We start from the raw sequence: 14,628 nt of genomic DNA, 5'->3' as shown, positions 1-14,628 counted from the left end.
TTGGATGCTGATCTGCTGATGTTCTTGCTGAGGACTCATTACCAGACTTGCGCATTGAGGGCGCATTTGCTAAGGGAAGCTGCTTATGAGTTGCCCTTCCTGGAGGATGCGGCTCTTAACTCGTTATTGGGCACATTACGGAGTTCCGCTTTGGCTGATGCTCAGGCTATGGAACACAAATGCTCCTTGGCCCTTCTTGACGATGCCTTTCCAACTTCAACACCTGCCGAAGTGGAAGATTTCCTGTCCTCCATTGTCCTGGAACAGATTGGAAACTCTAAAAATAACTCTGAATTCCGTCCCCTTTTATGCCACATGTTAACATTTTAAATTGTCCTTTTTATATTCTCATGTGTCCTTTCAACTTGTCTTTATTGACCTTTGTTACATATACATCTTACGTTGAGTTTTAGTGGCTTTTTATATGTATTTAGCCTTTGAACCACCTTCAACCAACAAGGGGAGGGTTTCTGTAGCTATTTTAGTTATAGCTTCATACACATTATTTTAAAATACTAGGCTTGCCGCTGTGTACTTTAACCTAGATATATTTTATTTGGCTTCAATTTATTATTGTTACAGGAGCCACTTTTACGGTCTTGTTTTATTTTCTCTCTATCTAGCTATTTTTGCCTAGGCCAGCACTCTGTTCTCAAACAAGACATTCTTGCTCACTCTGTGCTTCTTCCAAGGCTGCAGTAAGATAGGTTGCTGATGAACGTGGTATAAAGTTTTGTCTCTGACATTCATAGAAAACACACATCCTTACATACGGACATTTTCTCAGAACATCAGCTGTTTTATTATAAAAACACTTCCCTGTCCCTTATATGTTAGAGGGAAATTCCAGCCAGAGAACCACAACTGTATGCTGATTGCTGAATGCTTCGCTACAACTGCCTATGCAGACATCACGCTTTTGCTCAGGTATGAGGGATGATGTCTTACCAGGGGAACCTGAAGGGCAAAATTAGTGCTTAAAACACTGTGCTCCAGAATTGCCTAGGTATGAGTTAGTCTATTGATTCTAGTGACAACATGATAGCGTTATTTCTATGCTTTACTTTCCTTGTCACCATTTTAATCTTGTCATGCTGTATCATCCTGGTTATTGCAGCCCATGATTTGCTATCTAAGATGCAGTTGCTTCATTAAAGCATTATTGAAACATATACTGCCTCTGTTTGTCATTGTGTATGTGAGACTAATGTAACCGAGAGAAATGGATGAGACCTGAGTGACCACAGTTTCCCTGAGAAATCAATTATGTCATGCGCTCGGCTGCCTCATCATCCTGCCCTTGGGTGGAGATGAGGCACTGCTAGTTAGCCAGAGCAAAACCCAGATTGAAGCAACAGGTGTCACCTGTAGTGGGTCAGACTCAGTCTCCCACACCGCAGGCGATTATGCAGCTCGAAATCCAGTAGTCTCATTAGAATAATGAGAGCCTACGCGACAACATGACCCAGTTTGGTAGTCCCATTGATGAGTTAGCCGGGTTGGAATGGCAGCCGGTTATCCTGTGTTAGCCAATGGGGTTACTAACTTTATCTACAGCAAAACCACAATCTGGAAATGTTGCTGTTAAGACATAACACAAATATGTCTTACCTAACAAAATACAGCTCCCTGAGAGAGGGCTTTATACAGCTTCCTTTGGGAAGATTACATATAGTGTTAAGCCATAAGGTGGGTTTGCCATTGGAGTGAATGGCAAAGTTGAGTTGGCAGCGAAACCACTATCCTTTCAGTCTGCAGTGGCAGGCGTGGGGCCATTTTGTAACTTGTCACACACAGGGTGGCACAAACAGTACTGCAGCCCTGAGTGGACATTTTGCCTTACATGCCCTGGCTACACTGGGTACCATATGCTAGGGACATATAGGTAAGTAATTCCTTGTCAATGGGTGTATCCAATTCAACATGCAATTTGTATAGGGTTAGAACACGTGCATTGAGTTCTGGGTAGCAGGTCTCAGTGCACTTTTAGCGTTAAAAAAAACCAAGTAGCATCAGTCCAAAAATATTGGGTAAACATGCAAAAAAGAGGCATTTCTTTACAATAAGCAGTATTCTAAAGGGAACAGCAGAGCTGCTCAGTGCTGCCAGTTTACCAAAAATAAAAAATGGCCATTTAAGCTCTGCCTCCAGTAACATGATAACTGCACCTCAGTCATCCTCACTTATGATCAGGAAACACTTCCAACATGGGATCAAATCAAAGATACCTACCTTCCAGTCACTCACCCTGGATGGTGTTGCATGACACCCATGTAAGCAGGAGCTTCAATGCCTCACATAGGGTTAATAAGAACTACGTAAGTGTTATTCTACAGTACAATACAAGCTAGGGAAAAGTTGACATTGTAAAGGCTTATGAACCTACCTGTGAAAAATCCTTTCAAAGATGAGACCTGTTATGGATGACACAGTTCTCATGATACACTCTCAGCAATCTGTACACCACATACTAGCTGTTACAGGGGCCTACAAGTGACTTGATGCAAGATCACCCTTTTTCACAATGGATATTTTTCAGCTTAGGGTCTTTAACCGATAATGAGTATGATATGTAGGTAGATATTTTGGCAAAGCAAATAGATCCAATGTTCCTGTTTCACCTAAGTGAATCTGTTGTTTCTTTAGTTGAAGTCTGTTATTCATGCACAAGTTAGTTAATACAGGACAGAAGTCTGGCATAAAACATTAGTTTGAAAGCACAAAATGATGTACCGCACTCATAGATTGGGGCCCAATCAAACGTCTGTTCCTTTGAGGCCAACTGCCTCTCACCAAAAAACTAAAAACGCAGTTAATCTGAAAGCTTCAATTGTGTCATGAGTTTTAGATTCTCACAAAAATGAATATCTTTTCTGTTTTTATTTATTTTTTTGATTTGTTAAGCAAAGATTGACTCCAGTTTCTTTCTACCTCCACTTACCCAAACATGTGGTTTGCTGGTAAGATGATCCAAGTCATGAAATGAGGCTTTTTTATCAGCTCTACCTCTGCACTGGATTCCAAAGTTCCTCAGTTGATTTGTGCTTCTTTGTGCTGTCTCATTTTCTCCCAGCAGAATAATACACTTTTTGTTTCCTATAACTGGACAGCGTTCTTACCGTAAAGAATCTGCTAACAATACCAAATAATTAATTTATTTTCAATTTACTTTCTTTTAATATGCTTTTATGCCATGCAAAATGGAAGCTAATTTGAAGCTTGACTAGGACTACTCATGTCAGCTGAACAACTTATTAATTCTAAATTCACCACCACATTGCCCAGTGTCGGTGGTACTTTTGAAAAGTATTTTGCTTTGTAAATTAGAATAGAAGTGTTCACAGAGGCTGGTAACCTTGGGTAAAGCCAGTTACTTTGACAGGGTCATGTAATTTGTTTGTGGAAATGTTGAAGGCTTTCTGTATGTGAATGTGCAATGTTCTGTGCCCAGATGACGTTGGGGAGGGTATTAAATTCTGGAGAGTGTTTGGACTTTGAATGTTTTCAGGCTAGTGATCAAATGACCAGCAACAGGCCCAATGCAGGTACAGTGTATACCCCAAAGGCTCTCAATTTGCCCGGCACACAGCAAGGTTCCTACTGGTCTTGGGGATTTGGAACTGTCCTTGGAGTAATCATCTTCTCTAAACTGCTTCCTACAAAAGGAGAAAAAACAGACAAGACTTCAGGCAATATTATTCTCCTCTCCCCAGGGATAAAGTTGTGGGGTTGGCTGTTCAATCCATGTTATGGATTTGCAGTTCAAGAGCGAGACTGAGCCCTTAGAGCAGGTTAATCTTCTCCTCTTAGGAATTATGTAAGTCTTCACGGTCCAAGTCTGCTGTGAGAACAAAAGGCTCAATGTATGCACTATACAAGTATAGTTTTCTAGACTTAAATAGAATAAAGGTAGACTGTTCCTGACTAGAGACACTTCAACCTACAGTAACAGCATGTGGGCTCCACTATATCTAGTGATATTTGCCTTTTGGTCAGTAGATTTAAGAGAAACATCTACAGATTCAACTTGGAGGCAAATCTAGAGCTTGTCGCAGAGCTCCTTGTCTGCTTTCACACCTTCTGATCATCAAAGGTGTTCTTGTGGGTAGTCCACTGATGGGGGGGTTGGTTCTGCCAGTTTTGGGGTGCTACTGATGCAACAAAGGATATTATCAACTGCTACTCAATGTAAATGCCTCTGTTGGAACACAGCTAATTTGTGAAAAGTTCCATTCTGCCTTTTCAGGTGTGACATCACAGGCAAGACCCAAGTCACATGGCTACATGCTGTAAAGGGCTTGTCAGCAGATTTTATAGTCCATACAAAAGAAAATATGCCAGAATGTTGGGTCAGGACATGTATAGCATGTTAATTCGTTTTTAGGCATATTACACAAACCTTGTAATTTTAGATTAAAAAAGCTGCTAACGAAAAAAGCTAGGAATTAAAAGCTTTAATTTCACCACAAAGTTTCTCATTTATTCTTCGATTTATGTGCATCCAAAGACGTTATGTCCACAGTTATGCACCTGCCTCATGTCACCAGTGTGCTGTGCCCAAGAAAAAGGGTTTTTTATTTTGCTCAGAAGCACAAGGGGCTGATCCTGTATACTGGACTCAGACTGTAGTGGAGTTGCACATCAGCACATGGAAAAGGCAGAAATGTTAGGGGATTACTGTTGCGCAACTGAGTTCTATCTAGTGTCAACATTGTGAGGATTGTGGTGTATTAACTGATAGGGTTGTGCAACCTTACCATGTAATACACTCAAAAAACTGTCTTGAGCCCAGTCAAGCTCATTTGTAAAACCTTTAGCTAAACTATGGGTAGCTGTGGCTTCAAGCAGCACTGCTTAAACAATGGAACTAGTTAAAAATCTTTAGAAGCACCAAACAAGGACCTAAGAAAGTCACAGAACAGGAAAGAAAGCTGATAACAATTTATAAAAGTAGACCATGTTTTCATTAATTTTTAGACATCAAGGTGACATACTCTACAGGAGAGTTCTGAAGATACAGGGAGAAGGTAAGGGGGGCCAAAAAGGAGCATTTGAACAGTTACCTGGTCACTAAAGCAGTCTGTGGTCCAGTTACACACTTTACATCAAAACCACCTTAGACTTCAATGAAGTGCCCCTTTTCTGGGAATGCAGGTTGCTGAGAATGCTGAAACATACGCTCGGTACAATGTGGTTGATGGGGGTGTCCTTGCATATATTCCTCAGTGGGGCGACTTTGGCCACAGGGGTCAGTGTCCCTGTAAATCCAGTGTGAGCCAGTAGAAAGCCAGTTGCGTCTGGGCTACTGAACACCGCACACATTGAGTCCAGCGGTATCCCTTGGTGAAGGCTTGTGTCTGTCTTTGGCAACCAATCTGGACTTAGACAACACTCCCCAGTTCAGCAGACACAAGTGCAACTTTTGACTGTCGAAATTCGGTCTCTTGTGTTGCCGATTGTCGCTCTATGGTGTTTCGAAGATTTTTCAAAACTGTGATAAACTCTATTGCAAAACGTACTTACCTGATCACATTGATGCGGGTGCCTAAATATATATAAAGATACCTGTTATTTTTATAAATTGGTGTGGATCCCCTTATTGAGTCGTGTGTATCATTTATTGACTGTGTACCTGTAGTAAATGTGTAACACTTCTCTCTGATATTCCTAAGGCTGCCCCCTAAAAGAGCACCTTGTAACTTCTAGAGCAAACCCTTGTTCACTAGTAATGGAACTCATGCACTGTTTGCAGGGTATACCTTTTTTAATATACTGTATAAAGAGCCAGCTTCCTACACTAGGTAGTGATTTAACAGTGCAATATGCCCTTGTAATCCCTAACCCAGAACAAACATCACACAGAACCTCCCATTCCATCTATTGTCCAGCTCACAAACTCCACCCGTAATCGCTCCCATAAACATGTTCTATTCCCTGGCCCATTGTGATGTCCCTCTTTTATATTCAGTTTTTCCCAGAACCCCTCATTTAACTGCAAAAGACCTGCCCTTTGGTTGCACATGTATAGCCCCAGTTGGTCAACTCTCAAAAGCCTGCCTTGTGCTGCTCAGAAATTGTCTTCAGGAACCTGTGTTTCTATCAATTCACAATATTCTAATAAGGAAATGGATAGAGGATGATCTTCTACAGGGACATTTAAGGTCTAGATTACTTCATGAAATGTCAGGATTGGCCAAGAAAGTACTGCTCTATCTACCATCGCTTTGTTGTTTTGCAGAAATCCTACTGTAGATTTAACAAAGAATCAAAACACACCTGTGATTTTACAATTTCAGACATCGACAACAGTGGATACGTCAGCGATTATGAACTGCAAGATCTGTTCAAAGAAGCAAACCTTCCATTACCTGGTTATAAAGTCAGAGAAATTGTGGAAAAAATTCTAGTGGTTGCAGATAGTAACAAAGATAACAAAATCAACTTTGAAGAATTTGTATCGGTAAGTAGTTTCAGAAGTATTTCTTTTTTCTGGGATGGCCATTTTCTTGACAAAATAAAAATCAGATTTCATAATAGTTAATTTTTATATTTTTCATGATGATAAGAATTGTTCTGTGTTAAGGGGTGCTTAGCTGAAATTCTCACATGCTCACTATTTTTGTGGTCCTTTTAAAAGTAATGCTGAGTGAAACAAATTTGTATTATTGTTTTAACTGAACCTCGCTGAAAATGATCTCACTAAGGCCTTAATTACGAGTAGCCCATATAATTTCCCAGATTTCCTTTACACCTGGTGTTACTTATACAGAGTTATTAATTGTTGAGTTATCAGTAACACTTGGGCTTTGGAAAATCTAGGTCAATATGAGTTGGACCTTGAAAGTCCCCTTAGAAGTTAAGAATTATCAGGGAATCTACAAGTCCGGATTTGAATCCCCCAGTGATATCTCATTTTAACAAAGGGATTTCTTCTGGTTTCAGTAGCTTAAATCTGTGAGTGAAAATAAAGAGATCTGCGGGAACACTGCATATCCCCTAATTCCGATAGGACTTGTAACTGTTGTTACCAGTCCCATTGGAGTTTAGGGACCACTAAGACTGAGTGCCTAAGTATGATAAAAAGACAAGGCTCCTCTTCCTGTGCAGCTTTTCAGGCACACATCAGGAAACACAGCAACAACATTTGTTGCCAGATTCTGTGCTTTATAAGTGATTTTTTGCTCAGTGTGTATGTGCTATCCTGGATTCTCAAAATACTGCCTTCAGAGGCAACACTGGCCACATATCTTTTCTGAAATATGTAGTGTAACTATCCTCACTAACATTCTTAATAAAATCTCTATAAATGGTGCCCAATGCTGATAAGTTGGTTGGCACACATTATTATTATCATTTGTTGCAACCTCTAGCCTTTGACCATCCCACCCGCTTAATAACATTTGTGACAGGCTTTGCTGGTGTCTAGCCATAGGGAGAAATAGGTCATATTTTTAGCTCACATTTGCCAAGTTGGTGGTGCCCAGTATTTTGAAGAGAGGACTGGACTGGCCTGAAAACCGAATAGCAGATAAAACGTTTTTTTTACAGACCCTCCTAGGGCACTGGTCATTAAATGGTGTTGCATTAACCTAGTGAATCTAATACAAAGACAAATCAGTGCAATTAATATTCTTAATAGGTAAGTTGAGGGAATAGAAATTGTATATTTATGGTTTTCTCCAATAATAAGTTATGCATTTGGACCTGATGGTCTATATATTGTTGTTTGTATAATAGATCTTGATCTTTGGGCTACAGTTCTACACCCATATTATGATTCAATTGCACATTCAGTACATATCCCTGAAAGCTTGAAGGATCCAAGAGCTTACAAAAGGAAACATAAATGACCTAATGGTCTATAGATTGATCATTTTAATAGATATTTAAATTAAAAAATTCTAAGCTTCTATTGGGGTGGTGGAGGATGTGGTGGTGGTCGGTCAGCTGATTCCTTAGCAACAGGCAGACATTTGTGTAGTTCAAACAAAGTTATAGCATATACTTGCTTTTAATTATATGTGTGTGTGTGACAAATCTGCCTTTTCTAAATGGCACCCCATACTCTGTCTTTTGCTGATCCTATATTTTTGCTGGCTTTAAAATTATGTGCACTTTAATCCTGCTAACCACTGGCAAAGTGCCTGTGCTCCCCTTCAAACATAGTTGAATTGGCATACTCTTAATTGGTGTATTTAACTTACCTTGATATGCCAAGTATATGGTACAAGGGGTATCAAGGGGTATCCAGAGCCTGGAAGGTAAATGTCACTATTGGACTGCAGCACCTGTTGTGCCACCAGCTACAGTGGTAGTGCAGACATGGCTTCATACCTAACCTGTGCAGTCTCACTGTAGCAGTGTAAAAACTGCAATTCGACCTATCAAAACAAAGCTTTTTGACAGGTCAACACCACCCTTTTAAATATTAATATCACCCCTTTGCAGGCCTTGTACTCCACAAGTCAGAGTGCATGGTATTTAAAAGTAGGACATATAGAAATGTAATGTTAACATGTCTTTACAGTGAATAACACCCTAAAGCAATGTTTTACTGGGGCAGGCCTAGCTGTCCCATGTAGAAAACCTAATACTGTATCTCAGGAACATGACTAGCCGGAAAAATAAGCAAACTACTATTTTTAATAGGTATTAAAATTCCAATTCAATCAAAGAAAGAAAAGTAACTCTTAAAAAGTTCCCTTCCCCCCTGCCTCAAGTTCTTGGAGGCTTATTTGCATTTGCTCTCAAACATCCTTCATCTAGGTTTTAGCATTTGAGTAAGTGTGAAAAGCCTACCAGGAGCAAACAGTAGGCTGGCCTAAATGGACAGAGATAACTCCTCTGAACCTCCTAGACTATGCAACGTGGTGGCTGTGAGCATGTTTTTGACATTATGGTATTAACCTCTACATGAATGCCAAAACCTGCTTGACAGATCTGCTGGGTTTACATGCAGCACTTTGGGAGGAACATGAAAGCAAGGGGAATAGGATACCAAAACAATTGTTGTATAACCACTGATTGCTGGAAAATCCTATTTTTGTTCTACTAGACTTTTGTCTTTGGGTTTTACATATAATGCTGGGGGCACACTTGAAAGGAAGGGAAGCAGGATGTCAAAATAATTCTTGTCTATCTAGTGTCTGGTTGTTGGCAAATCCTACCTTTATTCTACCAGACATCTGTCTCTGGGTTTATTGTGGTTACAGTAGCTTCCCCAAACTGGATTTTTGTGTTAGTTGTGGAAAGACACTAGGATAACCATATTACACTTCCACTTTGTGCTTCTTGGAACAATTTCTACTGAAACATTAAAAAAATTCATATTTCTGATTGTCTCTTTTGAATTTTAGTCATTTTGGTATTGTTTTGTTTATTAGTATTTACTCTGTTTTCTAATTCAGTTTGACATTTGTATTGTTTTTCTATATTACTGTTTTGGTGCTACATAAATACTTTGCACATTGCCCTAAATGTAACCTGTCTGCTTTGTGCCATATTACCACAGACTTGCACTCAGATTAGTGATTATTCCTTGAGGTTGGAAGACATACACACCAAATAATAATCCAATTTCTTATAGTATGTAAAATAATATCCACTTGCACTCAGTTTATTGTGGATACTAAATATGCCTTCAGTAAAGTAGACTGGAATTTGTTGTGGCCCAATTTGGCCAAAATGGGCACACTTACAGTGTTATCAATCCTTATTGCTCTGTGTTCTCAAGCTTATTCTTATTTGACCTTCTTGGATCATTGAAAGGTGCTAATGTCTATCTTCAAAAAAATAAAATGCCACAGTGCTGCATGCAGATGACATTGTAGCCTCGTATTGCACCCTGCTGGGGTTACATAGGAAGTTAGATGCATGAAGTATATACTGTAGGAAAAATAATGTAATTATTAATATTGTGAGAACAGGGGTGGTGCACCTCGAGAGAGTAAAATGCAATTTTAGTTTGTTTTGATAAAACACTACATTGCCAAATGTGGCTTCCCATAACTATGTAGATGGTCTTGTTCACTGAAAACCCATATTTTAAATACCGTCACTACTTTGTATTATAAAGGCTTTGATTGTGATTCTATGAGGCCAATGTTCAAAGCCTGTTGGGCCAAGATTGTTCAGATTGTTACTTTTGGTCTCTCCGCATTAAAAATAGAGAAACCCCTTAACATTGAATTTAAAAGGATGGAGGGGAGTTTGGCAGGATCTAACATGCTCCATTTATTGGTGTTGAGCCCCTATTTCTTGATACGGGCTTTGCTATAAAAAAAAAATCTAAATTATCAATTTTGGGTATCAAGTTTTTAGCCTTCCTTACTTGGAAGAATGCTAAATATGTGGCAGCTGGGTATTTAAAAGATGCATGTGTGAGAAAGAAGCAGTATTAAAAAAATGTGAGGTATAATTTTTGTACCCTATTTGAGAAATATGAACTTCCCATTGATTGTTGTGCAGTTGTTAGAGATTAAGGCCTCATTACAAGTGCGGCGGTCCAAGGACTGGCACACTTGCGTTGACGGTTGGACCGCTGCACTCTGGGTGGTCCGACCGCCCAATTATAACTTAGGCAGGCAAACCTCCATGAAAAGGCTGGCAGAAAGCCAGTGCTGGTGGCCACGGGGAAGCCCCTTAAGGGAGTCAAGACCAATATCCTAGCACTGTTCCTGCCGGTCAGCCCGGCGGTAACGCGTGTTACAACATTGAAATACGCACGGGGGACGTGGTGGTGTCCTACCCGGGGCTTTAGCACCTCATCTTTTGGTATTTTAGCTTGGGCTTTTGCTTGCGGTTGGGACCGCTGTACAAGGTTCCATTTTATTTTTATGTAACTGCTGGCATAGAGAGCTGAATAATCTACTGTGCTTATTGTTATATCCTGCTGCCTTACTTGAAAGGAATATAAACTTGAAGCCTCTGTTAAAAAAAAAAGGTTGACATCTAGAGGTTAGTAGGGGGTGTGATTATTTGATCTCTTTAAGTAGTGAATATGTTCCAATTGAAATTTTGTGGATGTTTGTACGACTTGATGAAACTAATAAATGCAATCTTCTGCTACTGTGAAAAACCAGTTTAATTTGTACATTATCGTCTTCTCCATTTTATTTTATTTTATAAATCTGTTTAATATACAACAACACAGTGCAATTTAAATTATTACAATACAAATTAGATATTTTTATAAAGATTTGAAGTTGATGTTATTGTTTTATTAAAATTATCCACAAATGAAAACAGCGCCTTTGTGACGAGAATGACTAAACCCTCACATTAAATTAGACATCATCTGGTCTTGCTTCAGAGACTGATTAATATACTGTTTATGTAGAGAAGCACAGTTTTTGATTTAATAAAGTATTTATTAAATATATCTAAAAAGGAACACAAGTTGTAAATCTTGATGAATTCCAAGATGACAGCTATGAACCTTAGCAGTGGACAGCAAGAGATCCATCTAGGCTATTCCCTGACCCCTCTAACAATCTGCGTGCCTGTGGTTGCATTAAGGACCACAGAACCTCTGAATACCTATATCGCAGTATACTGAAAAGAAAGATTCCACCCAAGAAGGACCCCAATTTAATGTATAGCAAGAGCTCACAGTAGTTTATAGAATGCACAAACTACTTTTTCATAATGTTCTGAACATATCTTTCATTTCAAATTTAATTGTTGTTTATTTACAAACCATTTAAACTGCCCTTCATCATTATGTATCTTAGTTATAATCAAAATGTAGAGAAATACCAAAACAGAACAAGAGATAAATGTTAATAAAATATGAAATAAAATGAAAACAAGCATGACTAAAATCTAGTAGGTAGAAACCACTTTAAAGTCAGTATAGATGACATCTCATGTTGACTGTAAATAACAAAAATACAGCAACCCCGTTATGAAACATCTCTCACCTTGCCGCTGAGTTTTAGACAGCAGTTGAGGAATAGAAAAACTGCTACAGGGTTGGCTGTGGACTAGAAATAACTCATGGCACATCTGCCTGACGTAAGGGCATTACAGCCAACCAAGTCTTAATGAGCCAGTCTGTTATGAGAGAGAAAAGAATGAACTGTAGGACCATCTCACCATTACAAGAGATCATGCGCTACCCTCCTAAGTGAACTTGAGGAATCCAGTGTGAATGCCCAGATGTGAGTTCTGTGCTCGCTATGCCACCGAATTCAGGCTAGCCTGGCTGATGAGAGGTGATTTCCCAAAACTGGTCTCAGGATGCTTATTTTCGGTCCAGGGAGGACCTGGCCTGGCAGTTCGGACTGGACTTTTCCCATGAGGAGCGGGGTCAAGACTGATTTTCATATGGCTGGGGTCCAAACTTTAATGGCGTGGTAAGCAAAAAAATAATGGATTTAGGCCCTGATCTGTGAATGGAGGTGAATGTTTGACATTGTTCAGCATTCAGTTCATCGTCTTTCCTTTTTGCAATTGATTGTAATATGGCATGTTTGAGCTGTGTTGGACATTGTGCTTGATGTTCTGCCTGGTGTCCACTTTTGGTATGTGACACAGATATTTTCTTAGGAAGTCATTACGACTTTGGTGCTCGGAATAAACAAACTATCAAAGCCATGGGTAGGAGGCTGCCATCATACCCACGGCCTCCCGCCAGTCATATTATGATGTTTCCACCGGGCTGACTGGAGGAAACATCGTATTACGACGTTTCCGTGGTCAGACCGGTGGAAATAGTGTCATGGCATAGGCCTCGGCTACCTTTAGGGAGCCTAGGCCAGTGCCGTGGCACAACAGAATCCTCGGAATGCATAGCAGACAGTGAGCATTCCGAGCGTGTTGGCAGAGGGGCCCCTGCACTGCCCATGCCATGGGCAGTGTAGGGGTCAGATGGTGGCCCCAGCACTGCCTTTCCGCCAGCCTTTTCATGGTGGGGACCCTTTCATGAAAAGGCTGGTGTAAAGAGGACTCATGATCAGCATGGCGGTGCTGAACTCAGCACCGCTGTGGCTGACAATGACTCCGACCGCCTCCACCCCGTTGAGATCCATGATCTTGGAGGTGGGGGCTGTCTGACCACCAGGGTCATAATCTGGTGGTCGGACTACCAGGAGTGCGGTGGTCCAACTGCTGCCGTGGGTTTGGCTCTCCTCAGACCGCCAAACTCATAATGAGGGCTTTAGTAATTAGTGCTGTTGATGAGCATGACTTATGTAGTTACAGGTGTTTCTTCTAATGTGCTTTACATTTTTGTTGTTGTCTCACAGTGGCTTATGGAGTAAGTAACTACTCAATACTCTACTTATTCCACTGCACCCACAACTTGTGATGCCGTCATGGTGCCCAGACTGCATCAATCTCAATTTCAGACCTTGGTATGGGGGATACCAAACTAACTGCTTGTTTTTCCCATTTCAATGTGTAGAAGATGAGAATGTTGTCTACTTACCCCGAGGATATAGGCCAAGATTTTCCTATTGCAAATCATATGGGCACAATTACTGCACTGGTCTCCATTGGGGTCCACTCGAATAAAGATTTGCACTTGACTTCGAATGAACCTCTCAAAGGCGTATCTGTACAGTGATGGATGTTTGAGGACTGCTCTGTTTAAGTTGTTATAAAGCTTTGTGTTATGCTATTTTGTGTTTCTCTGTGGCATATTTTGGTGGCTAAGGCTATTGGAAGTCAATAAGAAGCCAGAAATATGGTTTGTGTGTACTGTTGTGGTTGTTGTGGGATACCTGCATGATAATACATGTGTCACACATTGCAGATTGAATGATCTGTTGAAAATTAATTTCACTCCCAATAAACTATTGTATGACCTGAAGATCAGGCTTTGAAAGACATGTTCATCGAGGTGTTACATGCTCTTTCTTGACTAATGGCATTGAGGATTCTGGCTGTTCATCCTAAGCATTAGATCATCAAACATGATTGGTTGTGCTGAGTTTACCAATTTCCCTTCGTGCCCTTCTTCATTGCTCAAGTTCTGGATTATTCAAATTCCTAGGACCTACACCAGGTGCCACCATTCGGAGTCCATGATATACGAAAGAACAAAGGGCCTGATTTAGATCTTGGTGAACAGGTCACTCTGTTACAACAATGACGGATTTCCAGTCCACCAAAATATGAATCCCATTATATCCTATGGGATTTATATTTCCGTGGATGGGATATCCATCACCGTTGTGATGGAGTAACTCGTCCGCCAAGCTCTAAACCAGGCACATAGTAACTAAGTAGTGCTGGGTGAAATTACCAGGCAAATTCCAGTTAAGTGATATTTGCCTGTTTTTCACTAGCAAAGCAAAATTAGGGTTGCCCCATGTGTAAAGAAAAATAATTAAAACCAAATCCCAAAATAGTTACTTTTATAAGCGCTACTGGGGGTTGGGCAACATATTTACCTCACTGGTAATTTCATTAAGGAAATGACAATGTCTAGGCCCATGATAATACACTTAAAAGCAATTTTCCTGCCATGGCCTTGTGGTACTTTAGCAGTCAGGCACCACACACAGGCTGCCCTGCAAATATTATTAATGTTTACATTACATTTCCTAGTCCTGAGTAGTTTTGGACTGCACATTTATACCTTGTTCCTTGCATTCCTCACTACTAGGCATTTATCATGCACTC

General features: G+C 40.2%; 1 protein-coding gene across 3 annotated transcripts in view; it reads left to right on the top strand.

Annotated features, from left to right (window-relative positions):
- The window catches only part of PLS1 (plastin 1), a 455,585-nt gene that overhangs the window by 237,880 nt on the left and 203,077 nt on the right, over nucleotides 1–14,628 (top strand). For all 3 annotated transcript variants that reach the window (XM_069213917.1, XM_069213919.1, XM_069213916.1), the window contains exon 3: nucleotides 6,297–6,460. In XM_069213917.1, coding sequence (XP_069070018.1) covers nucleotides 6,297–6,460 — 164 coding nt within the window. The remainder of the gene's footprint in view (nucleotides 1–6,296; nucleotides 6,461–14,628) is intronic.

This window comes from Pleurodeles waltl, chromosome 11 (assembly GCF_031143425.1).
Source record: "Pleurodeles waltl isolate 20211129_DDA chromosome 11, aPleWal1.hap1.20221129, whole genome shotgun sequence".
Taxonomy (NCBI): Eukaryota; Metazoa; Chordata; class Amphibia; order Caudata; family Salamandridae; genus Pleurodeles; species Pleurodeles waltl.
Note: the sequence above shows the minus strand (reverse complement) of the source record. Positions and strands in the feature narration are given on the sequence as shown.